The 23,542-nt window shown below is 36.1% G+C and overlaps 1 protein-coding gene across 3 annotated transcripts in view; it reads right to left on the bottom strand.

Annotated features, from left to right (window-relative positions):
* Positions 1 to 2,070: 2,070 nt before the first annotated feature.
* Positions 2,071 to 23,542, bottom strand: part of OSBPL11 (oxysterol binding protein like 11) — an 82,851-nt gene continuing 61,379 nt past the window's right edge. For 2 of the 3 annotated variants that reach the window (XM_081301648.1, XM_081301649.1), the window contains exons 12-14: positions 12,506 to 12,688; positions 6,936 to 7,089; positions 2,071 to 3,771 (exon numbers count right to left, since the gene is read on the bottom strand). In XM_081301648.1, the coding sequence (XP_081157774.1) occupies positions 3,706 to 3,771; positions 6,936 to 7,089; positions 12,506 to 12,688 (403 nt within the window). In that variant the 3' untranslated portion in view covers positions 2,071 to 3,705. The remainder of the gene's footprint in view (positions 3,772 to 6,935; positions 7,090 to 12,505; positions 12,689 to 23,542) is intronic. The other variant, XR_014022990.1, reaches the window with a different exon arrangement.

Here is a 23,542-nt window from a genome sequence, read left to right on the forward strand (position 1 = left end):
ACATTGGGGGCTTAAAAACAATGTATTAAAAATCCAATTAATTGGAAAATGACCTTGGGACTTAAATACAAATATTTCACAAAAGGTACAGGTTGATAAGTATTATAAAAATGGTAAATAAACAAAAGCAAAGAAATGGCTGCAACATTATATTACTCAGGCTTGGAATTTTTTTTTTTTTTTTTTTTTTGGCGGTACTAGGGATTGAACCCAGGGGTGTTCTACCCCAAAGCTACATTCCCACCAGACCCATTTTTTTTCTTCTTTTTTTTTTTTCAAAGAGAGAGAGAGGAGAGAGAGAGAGAGAGAGAGAGAGAGAGAGAGAGAGAGAGAGAGAGAATTTTTAATATTTATTTTTTAGTTCTCGGCGGACACAACATCTTTGTTGGTATGTGGTGCTGAGGATCGAACCCGGGCCGCACGCATGCGAGGCAAGCGCGCTACCGCTTGAGCCACATCCCCAGCCCCTTTTTTTCTTTTTTTTAGACATGGTCTCACTAAGTTAACCAGGCTGGCCTCAAACTCGTGATAATCCTACCTCAGTCTATAAATCTGCTGGGACTATAGACATGTGCCACCACACCTGGCTCAGTCTAGTCTTGGACTTCTTATTACAACTTATATTCACCAGAGGGAAGTGTACATTTAAAATTTGGCCCAAAAGAAAGAGACTCAAATATGTAACACTCTATATAAAGTTCTGTTTTCCTGGCTAAACAATAACAAGGTGAAGATAAATAATCCAAACCAAACTCCTAGCTCTTTTTTTTTTTCTTCTTCTTTTTTTTTTTTCTTTGGTGGTGCTGGAGATCGAACCCAGAGCCTTGTGTATGTAAGGCAAGCATTCTACCAACCAAGTTATATCCCCAGCCCCTTCGAGCTCTTTTGAGGGGAATAAACTGCAGCTTCTGGAAGCAGATATTGCTTCTTCTTCACTCTGGGACCTCCCTGGCTGTAGGAGAGCAATGGGATGTCAAGATAGGGATAAGGTAAACAATTGTCATCAAGTAGTACTCAGTCATTGCTCTTAAAGAATTTGGCCCAATAACATGGAGAGACTACAATTACTCTTAAATGTATAATTTCTTAAAGTGTTTAAAAACTTGTTTTCAATAATTCTTAAAAAAGCTCAACAATCCAAAGAAATAAATGGGCACTTGAATGGTTCAAACAACGAAACAAAAAGCTCTGGCTTCACATTTTATATCCTTGATCCAGTACATTTGAACATAAAACATTTCCTATTTATTTATTTACTTTTGGTACTGGGCACTGAATCCAGGGGCATTTAACCACTGAGGCACATCCCCATCCCTTTTTTAATTTTTAAAAAATTTTTTAGTTGTTGATAGACCTTTCTTTCTTTCTTTTTTTTTTTTTTTTAAATTTATAGGTGTTGCCGAGAATCGAACCTAGTGCTTCACACATGCTAGGCAAGTGCGCTACCGCTGACCACATCCCTAGCCCCATCTCCGGCCCTTTTTATAACTTTTTAAAATATATTTATTTATTTATTTATTTAGTTGTAGTTAAACACAATACCTTTATTTTATTTATTTATATGTGGTGCTGAGGATTGAACCCAGAACCTCGTATGTGCTAGGCGAGTGCTCCACCGCTGAGCCACAACCCCAGCCTCCCCATCTCCAGCCCTTTTTAATATTTTATTTAGAGACAGATTTTTGCTGAGTTGCTTAGTACCTCACTAAGTTGCTAGAGTTGGCTTTGAACTCACAATCCTCCTGCCTCGGCCTCCCAAGCTTCTAGTATTATAGGCGTGGGCCATTGTGCCCAGCAAACATTTTAGTTTTTGATATAGGGTCTCCCTAAGTTGCCGAGTGAGGCTCACTTCAAACTTGTTATCCTTCTGCCTCAGCCTCCTGAGCTACTAGGAATAGACATAAGCAAATTGGCTAAATATTTTAATTTTTCATTAAATTACACGCTAAGCTGGAGATTCCTGAAGGTAAGGATTTAAAGAGAAAAACTGATGGTTCCCCAATGAGCAGGGCAATAATTCTACTAAATGAAACTTCCCTTTTCTTTCTATTCATAAAACAGACAAATGCATCATTGCTCTCTACTTTTATTATTTTTCAATTTTCTCAACACATGAACTGTAGCTCACTTTGAGAGTTTTCAGTGCATTTCACAGCAAAAAATGAAAGGGAATCATTAAAATGGTTGTACACAAAACAATTCTTTTTCTTATAATTTACAATTTGTTGAAAAAATTGTTTTGTAATTTTCATCCTACTATCACTCCTCCAACAGAACACAATTTATCAGAGCACAAAACTTAAACTTCTTATGATGATGCAACAGACACAGCCATCTACCACGGCTGATGAATAACAGGTACATATTATGCACACTGATTGGAAGACCACATCAGAAGAAACAGAGTAAGGCACCACTCTTGGAAAATTAAGGTAGCTTGCAGTAACAAGTGCTGAGCACCATAAGCAGGTACTCAATAAATACTTGACTGAATGATGAAAACCATAATTAGAGCTATTCTTTTAATTGCCAGCAATTCTTCAACCTCAATAAAATACTGATTTTAAAAAAGATTTGTACCTGAATACAACTTCCTGATATCTTTTTATTTCATACTTTCCTCAGCATTTAAGTTTACTTGAAAATAAAATAAAACCATACATTCCATGTGTTCAGTCACATATACATGTATAACTGAATTACTGACAAATACAAATAGTCATTTGTTTTAACTTTTGAATGAACAGAGGTAAAATAAGCAAACTTATTCAGAGGGATAGTACATAATACTGAATATTAACCTGCAAGTGAAAAAAAAGATAAGGGAAAAAAAAGTAACAGTTTTATTTTTCAATATTTGCTATTTTCTTTAATGCCTTAGTTCTTAAAAGGCCAAAATCTCATCATATTGACATGAACACATTTAAAAAATTGTCTCTCAAGTGTAATATTTAATAAAACTAGATATTGAAAAATGTTCTGAAATTTTTCAAGTCAAGGTTGTTTTCAAGTATATTAAAATGCTCAGAAGAAAAAATTCTCCATGGTTATAATTCTAATCAATTTATAAATATTCTTTTTAAAAGAGTTCCAACAGAGGTGGATAATGGATAAGTTCCTCAGACACAGGCATACAGTCTTTTTGAAGAAAAAGAATGCCTTGTTACTACAATCTGGTGATTTTTTTTTTTTTTTAATAACACTGATTTCAGGCACAACGGCTGAATCCACTTCTGGGTCATGTTCTTCCTCCTCTTGGTTGGTTTATAAGAGTAGTGAATACTTCAGTTATGGATAGAAAGCAAAACACAAACTCTGGAAGACACTTCACTTTTCACTACAAAGAAATCAAAGTCACTGAGTCCTCACTGTTGTGTGTATCCGCTGCCCCTGTGCAAAAATAGGTATTCAAACAGCTTTAAGGACCAGGAACTAGATGAAAGATTAATCATCTGAAATTCAGGTAAAAGGTTTTAAGATGGTATTGCTCACATCACATGAACAGGTTGGTGAGAGGTCCCTCGTGTTTCTTTAACACTTTGGTCTTGCTGCAGTATAATAGTGCCCAAGTAGGTATATTCATGTTCAGTTAGTTTCCGTCTGTGCAATCAGGAAGCAGGTCACTCAGTGCAATGAATCCAGTCCAGGAAGGTTGAGGGTAAACAGAGAAGAACCTCATTTGGTCAAGTCTTAAGAGAGCATGTGTCACTCTGCTGCTTGTGCTGTTGAAATTACCTTCCAAAGGGGTTTGTGATAAACCCAGCCATCTCCCTGAAATAAGGAGAAGGGGAAGAACAATTCAGCTAATATTTTCAAAATTAAAACCAAAACTAGAACTACATCTTCACTGAAATGGAATTCTATTTTATCATTTAATAAGACAACTTTTTGTGAAGTAATAAAGTGTCTGTGCTTAAGATGTCAGTTTAGCTAGAATTGTGTGAGATCTAGTACAGGAGAACCTAGGTTGTGACCTATGGACATTTTTTTTTTTTTTTTTTTGCAGGAGTCACGTGCAGCAATTCTGCCATTTTTGCCAAGATGCTACAGATTGAGGCTCTCTCAATTATGGGCCACAGGTGGATCACAAAGAAATGTCATGAAGGTATTAGCTGTTTTCCTATCTGGCATCTATACTACCCAAATGCTGTTTTTTGGTTCTTTCTGACTTTTTTGGGTCCTATGAATAGGATACTGGAAGGAGACAGAGAGTCAAAGAGTACTAAAAATGGGAGAAGAGTAAAGTGAAGAAAGAAGAGCTATAGTGAATGTGGGCTTCGGCTCACTGGGTAGGAACTTAGCAGAGTTAAGATCAGGGTAGCGAAGATCATAGTTCATTGTTTATAGGACTAGGCAGAGTCAGATGTGAACCTATGTCTATACCCCTGTGTGTCCTTCAATTTATTTGTATTTATTTATTTATTTTAATAGGAGCCAACTCAATTTTATTTAGGAAGTAAGACTAGTTTCAAACTGCTCATGGGGGAAGGCTGAGACAGTGTTCTACAAACAGAAAGTAACAGAATCCAAAATACAAGCATTTACAAACTAGGGATTGAAAAATAAATTTTCCTTAATGTAGTAAAAATAATAGTTTGATTTGGAGCTGGGGGTATTTATTCCACAAAAATACTTTATGATACATGGTTACTCTGAGATATGCAACTCCGTCCTGGCCCTTAGGAATCTTTCTCATATCCTTTGTGTGTTCTACTAATTCATTGCAACAACAAATATTTACAGTTCCAGGTATTGCTGTAGGTGCTTTGGATTCAACAGAGAACAAAAATGGACAACACATTTCTGCCCTCTGGAAGCTTACATTTGTCTGAGATACAGAAACAAACAACCATTTAATAAATTATGTGAAATGTTTGTTATTAAAATAAAAGAAGGAGTAAGAGAAATCTGGCATGTCCTATCATGCTAGGAATTAGATGAACTTCCTAAGTCACAAAGGATGATTTTAGTAATAAATGAAAGCAACTGCAAGGTGGTCTCAGTGCAAAATTCATGATAAACTATGTGAGTACAAAGTGCTGTTGCTTCACAGTGGTCTCAGCTACCAAAAAATCACCCTGAAAAACTGTGTTTAAGGTTGGGCATGGTGGAACACACCTGTAGCCCCAGCAGCTCCAGAGGCTGCGACCGGATGATCATGAGTTCAAGGCCAGCATCAGCAACTCAGTGAGGTCCTAAGCAACTCATCGAGACTCTGCCTTTTGGATTGTAAAGAACTTTCCTAGGATCTAACTACTAATATTTCTGGTGTATTGGCGAGGATGTGATGACGGTGCTGGTCTTGAGAGACCTGTGTGGCGGGTGGTTCACGCTGAAGTCTATTGTGCCCCTCAGACCAAACAGGATGGCTCCACCAGAGAATTCTGGGATCTCCTTCACCTAGAGAGCCTGCGCTGGGTAGAGCAGCTTCCAGCACCCACACTCTCTGGTATGTTCCTATAGAACATACCTCTTTAATAATTCCTGTGCAGTCTCTGGAAAAGGTAAGGTCCCAGGACCCAGGATTATAGAAAGGCCTGTTCCTAAGGACAGAATGAGAGACTGATCACCTCCCAGGGCCACCTGTCAATTTATTTGTATTTTTAAAAATATTTTTTATGTATTTACTCTATTTACCTTCTTCCAAAAAATGATTTAAGCATGGCAATTATTTGGCTCATGTGACAAGGATTCCCTCCTTAACCAAACTAGTCAGGCTCCTTTGAGTTGTCTTCTTGAATAAGCCTCAATCCTTGACCTACTGAGCCCAGTTTTAGCAAAGAATCCTGAGGACCAATTTACTGAGAATATACCACCTTTGATATCCAATTAAGCCTTCCCACTTCACTCTCAAAAATAAATAAGTACCTTTTAATAATTTTCCATCCTTCCCTTCACCCCAACTAACTCAAATTCCCCACTTGTTACTACTGTTTTCAAAATTGAGTGCAATCTATCTTCTACTGCACTAATCTTTAAAAAAGAAAAATATATATATATTTTTAGTTGTAGACATACCCAATACCGTTATTTTATTTATTTATTTTTATGTAGTGCTGAGGATTGAACCCAGTGCCTTATACATGTAAGGCAAACGCTCTACCAACTGAGCTACTTGAATAAAGTCTTCCTTCCTATCACAGTAATTTCTCCTTCATAATAGCAACCACAAGGTTGTTAATTAAATCACCTGGTGGATAAATTGTAATTCATGTTGTTCCAAAAAGATGTCAGCTAATCACATTATAGAATGTTAGATTTAGAAGAGAAGACATGCTGTCTGATCACCTCACTTTACAGATGAAGAAATGGAGGCTATGGGAAGCTAAATGAATTGCCCAACTTCATCCAGGAAGGGACAGAGCTCTTTTCAGTAAGTCCTCAAAGGCTGTGCCTTCAAATGCCTGCCCTTGTACACATTTTCTTTTTTGATTTTCACAATGTGCTTATTTACTCACATTTTATAGCTGGGGAAACTTAGCTTAGAAATGGCAAATGAACTATCCAAGGTACATTCTAGGGTCAAACTTAGCATATATACTACCTATTTGTGTTACATACAGGAAATTTGAAACATTCACTTAAGAAGATAAAACCAATAGATTCTAATGGGAAGTGTTTAATAGCAAATGAGGGGAAAAGTGGAAGATCCATCTATCTATCTATATCTCTCTATTCTATCTATCTATCTGTCTACTTATCTCAGAGGGAGAGTAGAGGGACATTAATTTTTAAAAATAAAATGTATAAGTTATGGCTCAGTGGTACAGCACTTGCCTGGCATGTGTGAGGCCCTGGGTTCAATCCTCAGCACTACATATTAGTAAACAAATTAATAAAATAAAATTTATAAGTGATAGCAATTCAACAAGGCCTGGTAAGCCAAAGTTCTAAGCAGAGATATGAATTTTAGCCTGAATTCCTATAGAACATACCTCTTTAATAAAATATTTGGTTTTCCAAGGTGTGCCTGTTTCAGTACGGTGCCTTTCTTCTGTCCTCTGCCGTTCTTCCAGTGTTCGTTTATGCTCTGTGGCCTTATCAATTTCAGATTCCCTCAGAGAGTCTGTCACATTTTTCCATAATCGCCTAAAATCCAAAAACTGCATATTTCACATTTGTTTTTTAAAAGATAATTAAATAGGGTGATAGCCTCAAAATTACAATGATTTCTAAAAATTACATTTGCTAAATCAAATCTGCAATTTTATGCCTATGAGTTACCACAGTACTGACACTATGGCCCTAAGGTTGATATTCAGGTTGCTTTTGCTTCTTTAAAATTAAAACTAATTTTCTTTCTTTCCTCTCTTCTTTTCTTTCTTTTTGGTACTGTGGACTAAACCCAGGGGTGCTTTACCACTGAGCCACATCCCTATCCCTTTCTGTTTTACTTTGAGACAGGGTCTAAGTTGCTGGAGTTGGCTTTGAACTTACAATCCTCCTTCCTCAGCCTCCTGAGCTGCTGAGATTATAGGGGTGCACCAGTATGCCTGGCCCATTTGTATTTTTGAACATGATGAAATATCAGGACTGGTTTTCAGTATTGCACAAAAGTCAGTGTTGCACAGTGGTCTTTGAGAGGAGCAAACTAATGAGGGGAATCCTATGAGTGCTTCAACTTATTGCCTAGAGAATTTACAGGCCATAGGAAGGGAGAAGTTGAAACCTCAAGCAAATGAAAAACACCAGAACAATTCTTTCAGGGAAGAATAGTCTGTTCAATAAATGGTGCTGGGACAACTGGACATGCATGCAAACAGCTGAACTCATTAGATCCTCATATCACACCACTGATAGAAATTAACTCAAAGAGGATTATAGACTTCAGTGTAAGGCTTCTAACATTAAAACACCAAAGAGAAGCTTATAGGAGAAAATCTTTGAGACTTTAAGAGATTTCTTAGGTACAATACCAAAACCAAAATTCATAAAACCCATTGATAATACTACCTTATCAAAAGTAAAAACTTATATTGAAAAAACACAATAAAAAATGCTGAATGCAGTGGTGCATGCCTGTAATCCCGCAGCTTGGGCGGGTGAGGCAGGAGGATTGAAATTTAGAGGCTTCAACAACTTAGTGAGATGCTAAGCAACTTAGAGAGACCCTGTCTCAAAATAAAAAGCAAAAAAAGTTGGAGATGTGGCTCATGAAGTGCCCCTGGGTTCAATCTCACCCACCAGTCACATATAAAAAAGAAGAGTAGGAGACTAGGAAAAAAGTTGTAGAATACATATACAATAAAGAATTTTAATCTAGAATTTACACAGATCTCCTACAACCCCAAAGGAAGACAGACAATTCAATAGAAAAAATGGGTAAAATATATAAAAACACATTTCATAATGAAGAGAGATGGCTAACAAGCCCTTGAAAATATGGCCAATACCATTCATTAATCATTAGGGAAATATAAATTAAAACCATTTTTATTTCATGCCACTAGAATGGGTATAAGGAATAATACAGCCCGGTGCAGTGGTGCACACCTGTAATCCCAGCGGTTCAGGAGGCTGAGCCAGGAGGATTGCAAGTTTAAAGCCAGCCTCAGCAAAAATGAGGCGTAAACAACTCAGTGAGTCACTGTCTCTAAATAAAATACAAAATAGGTTTAGGGATGTGACTCAGTAGTGACTGAGTGCCCCTGAGTTCAATCCCCAGGACCAAAACAAACAAACAAACAAACCCCCAAACAAACCAAATAATACAGACTCTATTAGCATAGATATGGAGAAATTAGAACCTTAAACATTGCTGGTAGGAATGTAAAATGGTATAGTTATTTTGGAAAATAGTTTGGCAGTTTTCCAAAGTTTAAACATAAAACTACCATACAACCCAGCAACTGTACGTGTAGTATTTATCCAAGAAAACAAAGTGTATTCACACAAATTTGTACAAAGTTTCCACAACAATATTATTCATCACAGCTTAAAACTGGAAATGTCTATCAACTGCTGAATAGATATGTAAAAGATAATATTATCCACACAATGGGATACACATAGTTTAGCAATAAAAAGGAGTGAACTGATACATGCTACATCACAGATAACCCTCAAAAATATTATGCTAAAGAAAGAAGGCAGAGCATAATAGATGGCATACTGATTATAGGATTCTATTTATAGAAAATATATAGAAAAGACAAATTTACAGAGATAGAAAGTAGATTAGTGATTACATGGATCTGGGGATAAGAATGAAGTTAACTGTAAATGGGTGAGAAGTACCTTAAGGTAGGAGGAAAAGATTATAAAAATGATTATTGTAATGATTGTACCACCCAGGAAAGTTACCAATACAGTTGAATCTATAATGACACAGGTTAATAATTTTATAATTTATAAAACGTATCTTTATATATGAAGTTGTGTTTTTAAAAAAAATGTGGAAATACATATCTTTATATATAAAGTTGTGTTTTTTGAAAAATGGAAATTTTAATGTCAATGTACATTTCAAAGTAAGGACTACTACTGACAGAAGAACATTTTATAATGATCAAGGATCAATACATCAAGAATACAAACCAATTATCAATGTGTATACCCCTAACAATAGGGTTTCCAGTAAAATAAAGTAACTTGCAGAACTGTAAGGAAAAATATTTAATAATAATCGGAATTTCAATAACTGATCTCAGTTGATAGAATAAATTACAGTAAGGATATAGAGAACATGAAAATTACCGCCAATTTGCTTGACCTAAGTAACATTAATAGGACACTCACCCAATATCAACAGAAAGCACATTTGTGTCAAGTACACATGAAACAGTTACCAAGATAGAAAACATTCAGGGTCATAAAACAAATCTAAGGGGCTGGGGGTTATGGCTTAGTGGTAGAGTGCTTGCCTAGGATGTGCGGGTTCAATCCTCAGCACCACATAAAAATAAATAAAGATACTTAAAAAAAATCTAAAGGATTAAAAACAAATTTAAAGTATTAAATCATACAAAGTACATTTGTTATGGTTTGGATGTGAGATATCCCCCAAAGCTCACATGTAAGACAATGCAAGAAGGTTCAGTGGAAAAATTATTATGTTGTGAGAATCTTAACCCAATCAGTGATTAATTAATCCCTTGATAGGGATTAACTGAGTGGTAAACTGAAGGGGTAGGGTGTGGATGGAGGAGGTGGGAATTGGGGGCATGTCTTTGGGGTATATATTTGTATCTGGCAAGTAGAGTCCTCTCTACTTCCTAAACATGTGAGCTGCTTCCCTCTGCCACACTATTCTGCCATGATGTTCAGCCTCACCTTGAGCCCTGAAGAATGAAGCTGGCCTTCTATGGACTAAGACCTCTGAAACTGTGAGCCCTCATATAAACATTTCCTCTGCTACAACTGTGTTGGTTATAGTGGTGAAATAGCTGATTAAAACAACATTCTTTGACCAAAATAAAATTAACTTAGAAATGAATAATGAAAAGATTTCTGGAAAACCTCCAAGTATTTGGAAATTATCAATATTTTAAAATAATTTCATAAGTCAAAAACAAATTAAAAAAAAAGGACCTGGGGACATAGCTCAGTGTAGAGGACTTGCCTAAAGTGTGTGAGGCCCTAGAATCAATCCCCAGCACTGCATAAAATCAGTCTATCAATCACTCATGAGGGAAACCAGAAAATATTTCAAAATGAAAACATCAAAACTTGTAGAATATAAATAAAACAGTCCTTAGAGGAAAATATATAGCATTAAATGTTTAAGAAAGAAAAAAAAAGAAAACCAACTCAAGGGTTAAACTCTGGCCTTTTTGTACATAAATTTTTAACTTAACATAACAAGATCCAACTATTTATTGTCTATTTGTGTCTGTTGTTTTCATGCTACAACATCAGAGTTAAATATTTGTGGCAGAAGCCATCTGGCCCTTAAATTTATTCTTTATTATTTTACAGGAAAGGTTTTCTCACCACTGGTTTAACAGCCAGTTTAAGTAATTAGAAAAAAATACTAGCAAATGATGACCAAGTAGAAAAAAATAAAATAAAAAAGAGCAGAAACCAATTTTTAAAAACACTTAAAAATCAATGAAACTGCCAGGCACAGTGGGACATACCTGTAATCCCAGAGGCTCAGGAGGCTAAGGCAGAAGAATATGACTACTTGCATTTGTTTTATTGATTAATTTTATCTCTTTAAATGGTTTCTCTCCCCAGTGGGCATTTCTTTCTTTTTTTTTTTTTTTTGTTCTACTTAGTTGTATTTGATAGCAGAATGCATTTCAATTTATCATACACAAACGGAATGCAACATTTCAATTCTCTGGTTGTATACATTGTAGAGACGCACCATTCATGCAATCATACATGTACTTGGGGTAATGATGTCCATCTCATTCCACCATCTTTCCTACCATCATAACCCCTCCCCTTTGCCCAATTCAAAGTTCTTCCATTCTTCCCATGCCCTGCCCCATCACAGATCAGCATCCACTAATCAGAGAAAACATTCAGCCTTTAGTTTTTGGGATTGGCTTACTTCACTTAGCATGATATTCTCCAACTCCATCTATTTAGCTGTGAATGCCATAATTTTATTCTCTTTTAATGCTGACTAATATTCCACTGTGGTATATATACCACAGTTTCTTTATCCATTCGTCTATTGATAGGCATCTAGGTTGGTTCCACAATTTAGCTACTGTGAATTCAGCTGCTATAAACATTGGTATGGCTGTGTCACTATAGTATGCTGATTTTAAGTCCTTTGGGTGTAGATTGAGGAGTGGGATAGCTGAGTCAAATGGTGGTTCCATTCCAAGTTTTCTGAGGAATCTGCACACTGCTTTCCAAAGTGGTTACACCAATTTGCAGTCTCACCAGCAATGTATGAGTGTACCTTTTCCCCCACATCCTCTCCAACACTTATTATTGCTTGTATTCTTAATAACTCCCATTCTGACTTCCCCAGTGGGCATTTCTGTATCTGTGAATTATCCTTCTGTATTATTTGTCCACTTTCCTATTGAGGTGTCCTCCTTTTTGCTAATGATTTGTAAGAGCTTTTATGATGATGAGAGTAATCCTTGATTCTTTAATGTTAATATTTTTGTTCAGTTTAGTAAGAGCTTTTATGATAATGATAGTAATCCTTTGATTCTTTAATGTTGTTAATATTTTTGTTCAGTTTACAAATATTTGATATAATGCATTAGTTGGTAAGAGGTTTAAATGCATCAGATCACTTCAATCCTTTTAATTTAGATGAGAAGGAAGCTGATGCAAACTGGTACAGTGACTTATCCGAGGTAACAAATTATTTAAAAGGCCTAGATTAAGATCCAGAGCTTCTGAGTTTCCTGGATGGAAGCAAAGATAATGTACTGGGGCTGGGGTTGTGGCTTAGTAATAGAACGCTTGCCTAGCATGTGTGAAGTTTGATTCTCAGCACCATATATAAATAAATAAATTAAATAAAGGCCCATCAACAACTAAAAATATATATATTTAAAAAAAAAGAAAAAAAAAAAAAAGGACGACATACCTGGATTCAAATGGATCCTGCTTCTCCAGCGGTCTTACTCTTTTCTTTGTTATGGCCAATTTAGTCAGGTCCACATACTTTGTCTCTCCATTGCTATAAGTGAACTCGAGAACACTATTCCATTCCCCTTGCACTCTGCATACCACAGTGTTGGTAATGTTATGCTTTACTTCAGCTGTAACCCTAGAAGCAGGCAGAAAATAAAGATATATTCTAATAAGTGATAAGTGATACTAAATTGATTTCTTAGGTTCTGAGCCCAAGAACACAGCCTGCATATTCAGTTTAAAAAAGTTACAGAGCTCATTTAAATTAGTGGGCATCAAACAAACTCCTTGTAAATTTCATAATACTTTCCTAGATAATTTCTTTTCAAACATCAATTTTAGTCTTTAGATAGAATATTAGGCATCAAGGCCAGACATGGTGGCATACATCTGTAATCCTTGTGGCTCGGGAGGCTACAAAAGAAGATCTCAAGTTCAAGGCAGCCTCAGCAACTTAGTGAGCCACTGTCTCAAAAAATAAAAAGTGCTGGAGATGTGGCTCAGTAGTAAATTGCCCCTGGGTTAAATCAACAGTACCCGCTGCAAACCTCCAAAAAGAATAATAGGCATCAAACCACAGACTTCATTACCATAAATAAAGTATGATCTTAAACATTTCCTTCTGTATTACAGTCTAAAATGTTTGGACACTATAATCTATTCAATTTATTTTTACGAGTCCTATTTGAAAATCTGGAGTTCTGGATATATCAAGTTTTGTATTTAAACCAAACGTTATGGTTTAGGTGTCAGGTTTCCTCCCAAAAGCTCATGTGTGAGACAATTCAAGAAAGTTGAGAATTGAAAGGATTGGGTTAGGAGAGCCTTAACCTAATCAGTGAATTCATCCCTGACAGGAATTAACTAACTGAGTGGTAAACAGCAAGGTGTGGCTGGAGGAGGTGGGTAATTAGGACTGTGCCTTTGGGGTTTATATTTTGTCCGTGGAGAGGAAACATATCTCTCTCTCTCTCTCTCTCTCTCCTTCCTGATCATCACATCCTGAGCTGTGTTCCCACACCACATACTTTCTGCCGTGATGTCCTGCCTCATCTCAGGTGCCCAAGAAATGGAGTTGACCACCTATGGACTGAGACCTCTGAAACCCAGAATCCCCAAAATAAATTTTAAAAAAATTTATTTATGTGGTGCTGAGGATCGAACCCAGGGCCTCACACATACTGTCAGTGCTCTACTGCTGAGCCACAACCCCAGCTCCCCAGATAAACTTTTCCTCCTCTAATTGTTCTCATCAGGTCTTTCAGTCACAGCCCTGAAAAAGCTGACTAAAACACCATATAAGCATAATTTTAAATTAAACGTAGAATCTAGACAAATTAATAAGTATAGAAAATATAAAAGGATACATTAAACATTTTAAAATCCTTTGTCTAAAACAGAAAAATTAAAAATGCACTGTTGTATAAAAAATTTCACTATCAATATAAAACTCAGAGAGACCTTAAACACTGTTGATCAATTTTAATGAAGAATTATCAGGCTGTTTAACAAAAAGACAGTTGTACTGATGCAGCTCAAATGAAGGCTAGAATAGGAATAGGCCTAATTATTTTTTTATTATGGCATTATTGTTATACATAATTGTCGAGTTCTTTTCTTTTTGGGGGGTGGGGTTGGTACTAGGGATTAAATACAAGGGTTCAGGTGCACTACCACTGAGCTATAATCCCAGTCCAGTCTTTCTTTTTTAAAGGCAGGGTCTTGCTAAATTGCTAAGACTAGGTCTATAATTTTTAATGAAATATTAGGACACAGATCAGATTAGATAGGGTCAGATTAGAAGAGGGTCAAAACTCAGGCAACAATGGCAAAGGTTAAGATATAATTAGTGTTCCAGAGATTATATGGTTTATCTGGTTTCAAAAGAGAACTTAACAGACCAAAGGCATCAGCACAGGACTCCTAATGAGCATTTGTTAGGTATAAGCCAACATAACACAAAAGACAAAGTGGAATTTAGGGAGCCCACAGTTTTTAGTCAGTTTGTAAGCAAACTCAGAGCTCAAAGAAGAGGTATGAAGAGATCAACAAATAAATGACCCAAGAGCCGAAACTTAAAGATCAAGGTATAAAAGGGCTTAGAATGCAAGAGCAAACCAAATATTCAAAATCAAAAGGAGTAATTGTAAGTCACTGGACACATCATGACTATCATCTGTTTGCTTACCATAAGGTGGGAACTTTGGGGTTGTGCTTTGAGGTATATGAACTTAAATAATTGCACTGCTAAGGATTTTTTGACAGACTGAATGTTTCTCATGATGTTCTTCCAAGTCTTCTGATCCCACTTGCCAATATCCTCCACTTCCTTGAAAACTTATCTCTAACCAAATAGCACATGAGATGACACTGCACACATATGTTTTCCCTTCTCCATCCAACCCAGAATTACATTTTCAGAACTGAGGAATAATAATCTATTTCTTACTTGTCTTACTTGACCTTTTTTTTTTTTTTTTTTTTTTTTTTTTTTTTTTTTTTTTTTTTTTTTAAAGACAGGGTCTTGCTAATGCTGTTCAGACTGGAATCAAACCATTCCTGCTTCAGCCTCCCAAATAGCTGGGTCTACAGGTGAGCATGACCACACCTGGGTTACTTGGTCTTTCTTTTACTGCCATTATCCTTATCTCTCACAAGCCTTTCCACTGAATAAATAATCAGGTCTTTGCTCATAAATGCTGGGTTATAGAGTGCTTAGAGCACATGCACAGCAAAAGCAGCACAAAGAGAACTGGGGCAGGGGACAGAAGCCACACATACCAGAGGCAGGTTGTGAGGAACCCTGCAAAGGAACACAAGAAGAAAGAAGGACTTCACCTCAATTTACTAAAAACAATTCTTCACAACCATTTAATAAAGTGTTAACAAGCTTCTATAAGGTACCAGAAAGAAAATTCTTTGGATTCTCAGTTCAGACTATCTCTTCACAGCTAGTAAACTTTATCACTGTAGAATGAAAACATTCAGAGATGTCAAATAAAATAACGGACGAGGCTGTGTTCCAATAAAATATGTATTTACACAAACATGTCAGACCAGATTTGGCTGAAAGGCTATAGACTGCCACCCTCTGGTCTAATTCAAAATACACAAAGAACTTCCACAACGATTTTCATCTAACTCATTTTACATACCAACATACTAATCCCTCTACTTGAAACGTCTTTCCTTTCTGGTTATAATCCTAGAATATCCTTCAAGACTCAATTCAAGCACCACCTTTCTTTAGAAGCCATATCTTCTGGCTTAAGCCCATACTAATCATATGGTACTGTTATTCTGAGTTTGCCATACCCTCCCAAAAGACTATGTGCTCTCATCAAGCATGGGATGGGTTTCATCTCTGAATGCCCAATTAGTACTTAGCAGAGTGTCTAGTAAATAGGTGTTTAATAAATGTCTCAATTGATGAATGAGAAGATTAATTCTCAAAGAGCTTAAAAGATATGTTCAAATTAATATCACCACCCAGAATGAGTAAGTGGGAACAAAAACATACACATATTGCTGAACATTTACAATAGGCTATCATTTTACATAATTTATTTTTCAAGGCTTATAACTATTATATTTCTGTAGATGAGGAAACAAAGGCTCAAAAATTTAGATTAACGGCCCCAAATCACACAGCTAGTAAACAGTAGAGTCAGGATTTAAATATAGATCCAAATGAACTCTAAAGTTCAAGTCTTTACAATACTTGGAGGTACAAGTTTCCTCAAAACAACTTGACCTCAAGACTGACATAACCATGGTTTTGTAGCAGTGATATTTGAGAATTATTTTACAAGACAAAGGGAAATTAGAGAAATACCCAAAGAAATGAAGTTCAGCTCTGCTCACAGCCAACCTTTGCTTCTTCGTAGTAGTCTGGGCTTCCTGCCCAAACACACAGTATAAAGTTTAGGAATTTAGGGCTGGGGTTGTGGCTCAGTGGTAGAGCACTTGCCTCACAAGTGTGAGGTGCTAGGATTGAACCCAAACAAATAAAGGCATTGAGTTCATACACAACTTAAAAAAAAAAAAAAGTTAGTTTATGCAAATGTTTCCTAATCTTGGGAGAAATGAGAAAAATTTCGCAATTCTTTAAAAGCATTACAGTCCAAGCAAAAAGATCATGGTATATGAATCAGAGAGACTAGTTCTGCTGAGGGCCTTAAAGAGTCTCAATTTCCTCATCTATAAAATGGACCTCTCCCTCAACAAGGCTGAGAGACTTTAGATAATGTTTATAAAAAAATTATTTACTCGTTTTAAGTATATTTTTACATGTGGCCACTCAGGCGACAAAAAGTTAAAGCTGGGATCAAAAGCTGTGGTTTTTCTGGCATGTCAACTTTATATGTCTTTTCATGCTAGGCTCTGTGATTCTTAAGAATAGCCATTTATCTTACCTGACAATAACCGGGTTATTAGTTTTTTAGCTTTATACATGACTGTTATGGTTTGAAATGAATATACTTCAAATAAGTTCTACTCTTCATTTAACCATTGCTTTTGATAAGTATCTTTATGAAGGCAAGCATGATTTTAAGAAACAATTTGATCGAATGGCTAAGTATACATTATAAAACAGTTCTATAAACTTCTAAAACCAAAGACAAACATTCAAATAAAGACATTAAATAACTCTAACAGGTTGAGACGTTGGCTACTCATGAGTACTATTAAGATGCTAACATTTTAATACACCCACTAGGAGGTAAGTTCTCAAAACTGGGGATCACTTATTGCAGAGGCAACTGACAGGTCCTCTTTTTTTTTTTTTTTATTGGTTGTTCAAAACATTACAAAGCTCTTGACATAGCATATTTCTTACATAAGCTTTGAGTGAGTTATGAGCTCCCATTTTTACCCCCAACGCAGATTTCAAAATCATATCAGTTACATATCCCCATTTTTACAAAATGCCATATTAGTAACTGTTGTATTCTGCTACCTTTCCTATCCTATACTATCCCCCCTCCCCTCCCCTCCCCTCCCATCCTCTCTATCTACCCCATCCACTGTAATTTATTTCTCTCCTTATTTATTTTCCCATTCCCCTCACAGCCTCTTATATGTATTTTTGTATAACAATGCGGCTCTCCCTCCATTTCCATGTAATTCCCATTTTCTTTCCCTTTCCCTCCCCCTTCATGTCTCTGTTTATTGCTAGTCTTTTCTTCCTGCTCTTCCTCCCTTCTCTAATCTTAATTGCTCTCATTATATCAAAGAAGTCATTTTGTATTTGTTTTTTAGGGATTGGCTAGCTTCACTAAGCATAATCTGCTCTAGTGCCATCCATTTCCCTGCGAATTCCATGATTTTGTCATTTTTTAGTGTTGCGTAATACTCCATGGTGTATAGATGCCACATTTTTTTAATCCATTCATCCATTGAAGGGCATCTGGGTTGTTTCCACAGTCTAGCTATTGTGAATTGTGCTGCTATGAACATTGATGTGGCAGTATCCCTGTAGTACGCTCCTTTTAGGTCTTCAGGGAATAGTCCGAGAAGGGCAATAGCAGGGTCAAATGGTGGTTCCATTCCCAGCTTTCCCAGGAATCTCCATACTGCTTTCCAAAGTGGCCGAACCAATTTGCAGTCCCACCAGCAATGTACAAGAGTACCCTTTTCCCCACATCCTCTCCAGCATTTGTTGTTGTTTGACTTCATAATGGCTGCCAGTCTTACTGGAGTGAGATGGTATCTTAGGGTGGTTTTGATTTGCATTTCTCTGAGGTCCTCTTTTTTAAAAAAATATTTTTTAGTATTTTTTTAATAGTTGGACACAAAACTTTTATTTATTTATTTTTATGTGGTGTTGAGGATTGAACCCAGTGAGTGCCTTGCACATGCTTAGGTGAGTGCTCTACTGCTGAGCCACAACCCCAGCCCCTGATAGGTCCTCTTTATTAAAAAGATTCAATGATATCTAAAGCCTGTAAATCTTGTAACAATGAATGAGACAGCACAGAGAATGTACTATCCTCAAGATACTTACCAAAAAGCTAAATTTTAAACCATTATCCTATTCATTGCTAAATCGAGGATAAATGATAACAAAGCAGTTGCATTCTCACTTTCTTTTTTTTAAAAAATATTTTTTTTTTTTTTAGTTTTAGGTGGACACAATATCTCTATTTTTTATTTTTATGTGGTGCTGAGAATCAAATCCAGTGCCTCACGCATGCCAGGCGAGCGCACTACTACTTGAGCCACATCCCCAGCCCCTGCTTTCTCACTTTCTAATAGACAACTAGAACTTGTCTATTTCTGAAAATTCTACAACCTTTTACATTTTTGAGACTCAATACTCTTATGGAAGGGTAACTACACTTTATGAAAAAGTATTGAAGAAGGCACTATCTGTTATGTCATTCAATGCCACTATGTAAGCATATGTGTAACAAACTCCGTTGGAGTCAGTGTCAGGAAAATAGTTGGTCTTTCTTGAAAAAGTGATATGCTTCCTTTATCAGAAAATGAGAAGTATGTTGAGCATCATGTTTCTTTCTTTTTTTATTTTTTTTCCTTAGTTGTAGTTGGACACAATATTTTATTTATTTATTTTTATGTAATGCTGAGGATCAAGCCCAGTGCCTTGTGTGTTCTAGGTGAGTGCTCTACGCTGAGCCACAACTCCAGCCCTCATGTCTCTTTTTTTAACAGATGACTCAGAGCTAAAACTTATTTTAGGTACAGCAATTATCTAATCCTAGCTTCACAGTATGTCTGTCCTTTGCTATCTTTATGGTTATTATAATGACAGACTTTATTTCTAACTGTCTATTATATGAGTTTTCCCTAAAAATGCTTTCCATGAGAAGTATCCTGGGTTTTAACAGGAAACTGAAAGCTTCCTGAGGGCAGAGAGAGTATTTATTTCTCCATATCTCTAGTATACAGTTATATATACATAAATCATCCTAAAATCTTGATGATACTATACCACATAATACATATTTTACTTTTAGATAATTATCATATATATAATAATCATCCTAAGCAAACATGGGAAATGGGACCAGAAAATGGATAGGAAACCATGAATATTAAGTAGGCTCACTTGGTCACATCAGAGATAGCTGTGGAAAATAAGGAAGTAAGGGAAGTCAGGTGGAATATATTTATACCAAATACAGACAGCAGATAATGCATCTGCTCCAATTGCAGACAGCTATAAAAAACTAGGCTATCTCTAAGGAGGGAGGTATGACCATTAAATAAAGGCATAAAAGAAGTTACAAATTTTGTAAAATCAAATAAGAAAAGGTGTTAAGAATAGGAAACTATTTCTAACATCAACCTTGTAAAATCACTCGTTTTCAGAGATGGCAGAATAGAGAAGATGAGGAAACTTTGGAATCAGCTATAATTATTCCTTAAAGAATTGGGGAAACAGTGAGTATATGAATGCCAAGGAGAGAAAGAGGATGCTTGCATGCACACTATCCTGGAAGAAAGTGTTACACTTCCAATTTATAAGACCAACAAACGTGCATTGAAGATAAATGGTAGGGAAGGTAAAGAAGCCAATAAGGTGGTAAATAATAACAAATAAACAAATAAGGAGGTAAATATAATATCTGCTCATTAACAAAAATAAGGATGTCCACCTGATAATATTAATGATTTTGGTAGTAAGCATGTTTTTTTTTTTTTTTTTTTTGCAGTCCTAGGATTGAACTCAGGGCCTCCTACATGCTAGGCAAGTGCTCAACCATTGGGCTACATCCCCAGCCTTTATTCGTAGTCTTTAAAAAAAGAAATAAAGAAGAAAAACAGATATCAAATGCCAGTAAAGGCCAGGTGTGGTAGTACACTCTTGAAATCCAAGCTCTTCAGGAGGCAAAGGGAGGAGGTTCATAAGTTCGAGGCCAGTCTTAACAATTTAGTGAGACTGTCTCAAAATAAAAAAAGACTGAAGATGTAGCTCAGAGCTACATATATCCCCAGTACAATTCAATCCCCACTACAGTACAGCTTTTAGAATGCTTGCTTTGGGATGATGCCTCTAGAAACCTAACTTCAAGTTGCCAGGATGGGAAAAGCCCAAGTCACATGGGAAAGTTCATGTAGGTCCTCTGAATGACAGCCCCAGCTACCCACTTGGCCAAAGGCCAATCAACTACCTCTCATGTGAGTCAGCTACCTTAGATCTCCAGCCAGGTTGAATCTTTAGATGACTGAAGCCCCAGCTAACATCTGGCAACAACCACATGAAATTTGCCAACTGGAATAACTCAGTTGAAGTCTACGCGACCCTCAGGATTGTGAGAGATAATAACAAATTGTTGTTTTAAAGTTTATTAGTAGCTGTAGATAACCAGGACATCAGCCTAAGTTACTATGGACACCTTGTTTTCCCCTCTACATCCTTTTAGTTACTTCTTGAAGTCTCTCAATTCTGAATGCCCAACTGCTATCCTAACTTCTAATCTCAGCTCACTACCCACCCTCACTCCATTCTACACCTGCCACCGAAGCAGAACTTAAAAACCAAGAGCAAATTTCTATGCAGGATAATTTTCCAGAAGGAGTTACCTATCATAGCAAAGATAAGATCTGACGGGATAAATTCTGATTCTCTACATTAGGGAGTCCTAGAAATATATTCATTTCTTATAATTTATATATATCATAATTTAAGGTAATATAAAACAATGACTCATGTAAAAGGTTTGGCTATTTTGAATTTAGGGAAAAAAGTTGAGCTTAAAACTATAACTAAGTTCTTTTTAGTGGCATATTTTCCCAAGTTACTATTATTTGCCCTTTATTTTATTTTATACTAGGGATTGAAACCAGGAATGCTTAACCACTGAACCACATCTCAATTCTTTTTTGTATTTTATTTAGAGACAGCTAAGTAGCTCAGGGTTTTGCTAAGTTCCTGAAGCCGGCTTTGAACTCACAATCCTTTTGTCTCAGCCTCCCGTGTCACTGGTATTACAGGCGTGCGTCACCACACCTGCTACACCTAAGTTCTTATAAAGGGATACTTGCATAAATACAAACAATATATCAAGCGTTCAAAATGTAACTAAGGGTTAAAAATTAATCAGAATAGCTATGTAGTTAAATTGTTGGAAAAGAAGAAAATTCTAACATGCAATAGAGGTTAACACTATGGGTACTAAATGTGGGAAAAAAATATCAAAGAATTCCTTTGTGCAAATACAAATGAATATTTGTGGGAAAGGCTTTAAAGCTTATTTCCTTCTTAGTAGATTTAGAATAGGAAAAGTACCTTTGGAATTGTAATGAATATGAAGTTTCCATTCATGGCTCAATATTAGTGCAACACATGATAACCCATAGGATGGAATAAATCTTAGAAATCCTTAAAAAGGATTTTCTCTCTTAACTGACCCAGTAGAGTTCACAGGAGAAAAACCTTATGAGGAATTATAATGATTTTGAAGAATTTTACAGTCATTATTTACACCATATAGATATGAGAGAACTCACACTGGAGAAAATGCCTATGGAAAAGCTTTATTTTTATTTTAAAAATTTATAAAAATAAAGCACATTCATACTTTGGTTTGGTTTTGTGTTGGTGCTGGGGCTCAGACCCAGGGCACCTCATTCGTACCAGGCAAGTGCTCTACCACTCAGCCACAACCCCAGCCCTCATTAAGCATATTGGGGAAAAACTAACTAAGGTGGAAACTGAAAGGCAACTCTTATTGTGCATTTCTTCAACAACATGAAAGAATTTATACTGGACAAAAACTCAAGAAATGTGTTATGTGTGACCTTTAATCAATATCCAGCCCTTAGATAACATAATTCATATGAGAGAAAATCCTAAAAATGTATTAAGTGTGGTTCTTCCTTCTACAACACCAACACCAAAGAGTTCATGCTGGAGAGAAAACATGTCTTATTAATGTTGGAGAGTACTCAACCAGAGATTTGGCTTAATGCTAAAACAGGAAAATTCATATAGTCCAGAAACTCTAAACATGTAATGAATGTGGTCAAGGCTTCAGTCAGAGAGCTCCAGCTTCATTGCTATCAGAAAACTCAAGGAGGGAAATGATATTTCTTTTTATTTTTTTCCACTTTGATAGTTGCTATTATTTTATTTTTTACATGAAATGCTTTTATGTTAGACATGCAAGAAAAGCTATTCAAGATCTACTAATTTAAAGCAAGCAGCTGTATAACAGATAACAAAAGCAACAATTTGTTACCACTCAGCACAGCATCCAGGCATGAGACAATGCATATTTATGCAGCATTTGATCCAAAGGAAAAAGATATTGCAGGGTGGGATGGGATGGAGGGAAAAAATGGAAATGAAACATCAGAGTTTCCCAATGCTTCAAATGTAGTGCATTACAGCAAGAATGGTAAGAATGGAAATAATGGATCTATATACCTCCCTAACACAAGGTTGTGGTAGATCTTCTTTCAGTGGTAAACCAGTTTGAGTATCTTCTATAGTTACTGTGTAATAACAAGTTACTGAACACAGGCTTAAAACTCTCTAGGTAAAAACAATAAATAATCTGGTTATTTTCCTTTTATAATAAATTATGCTTCAATTTTCATTAAAAGCATATATAGGGGCTAGGGCTATAGCTCACATGGTAGAGTGTTTGCCTAACACTGGGTCTGATCCTCAGCACCACATAAAAATAAATTTAAAAAAGAAAGGTATTATGTCTATCTACAAATAAAAATATTCTAAAATAAGCATATATAGTAATGATCAATGTTAAAAATTTTTGTATTCAGAAACAAAACTATAAATTAAAATAAAAATAAAGCACTAAATATTTAAATGAAGACTTAACATATAAGAAAACAATTAACTAGGAAAATATAAACATTTAAGGGGCTGCACTTTGGGACATGCTCTCTTGGGACTTGATGGCTTCTGCAGGCTGTGCATCCTGCCAGGTGTGTGTGTATGTGGGGGGGGGGGGCAGGACATTATGCCTCAGTGCCTCATTGTCCCCCAGCACATCTG

The sequence above is a fragment of the Spermophilus citellus genome (genome assembly GCF_964194105.1).
Source record: "Spermophilus citellus genome assembly, chromosome: 7".
Classification (NCBI taxonomy): Eukaryota; Metazoa; Chordata; class Mammalia; order Rodentia; family Sciuridae; genus Spermophilus; species Spermophilus citellus.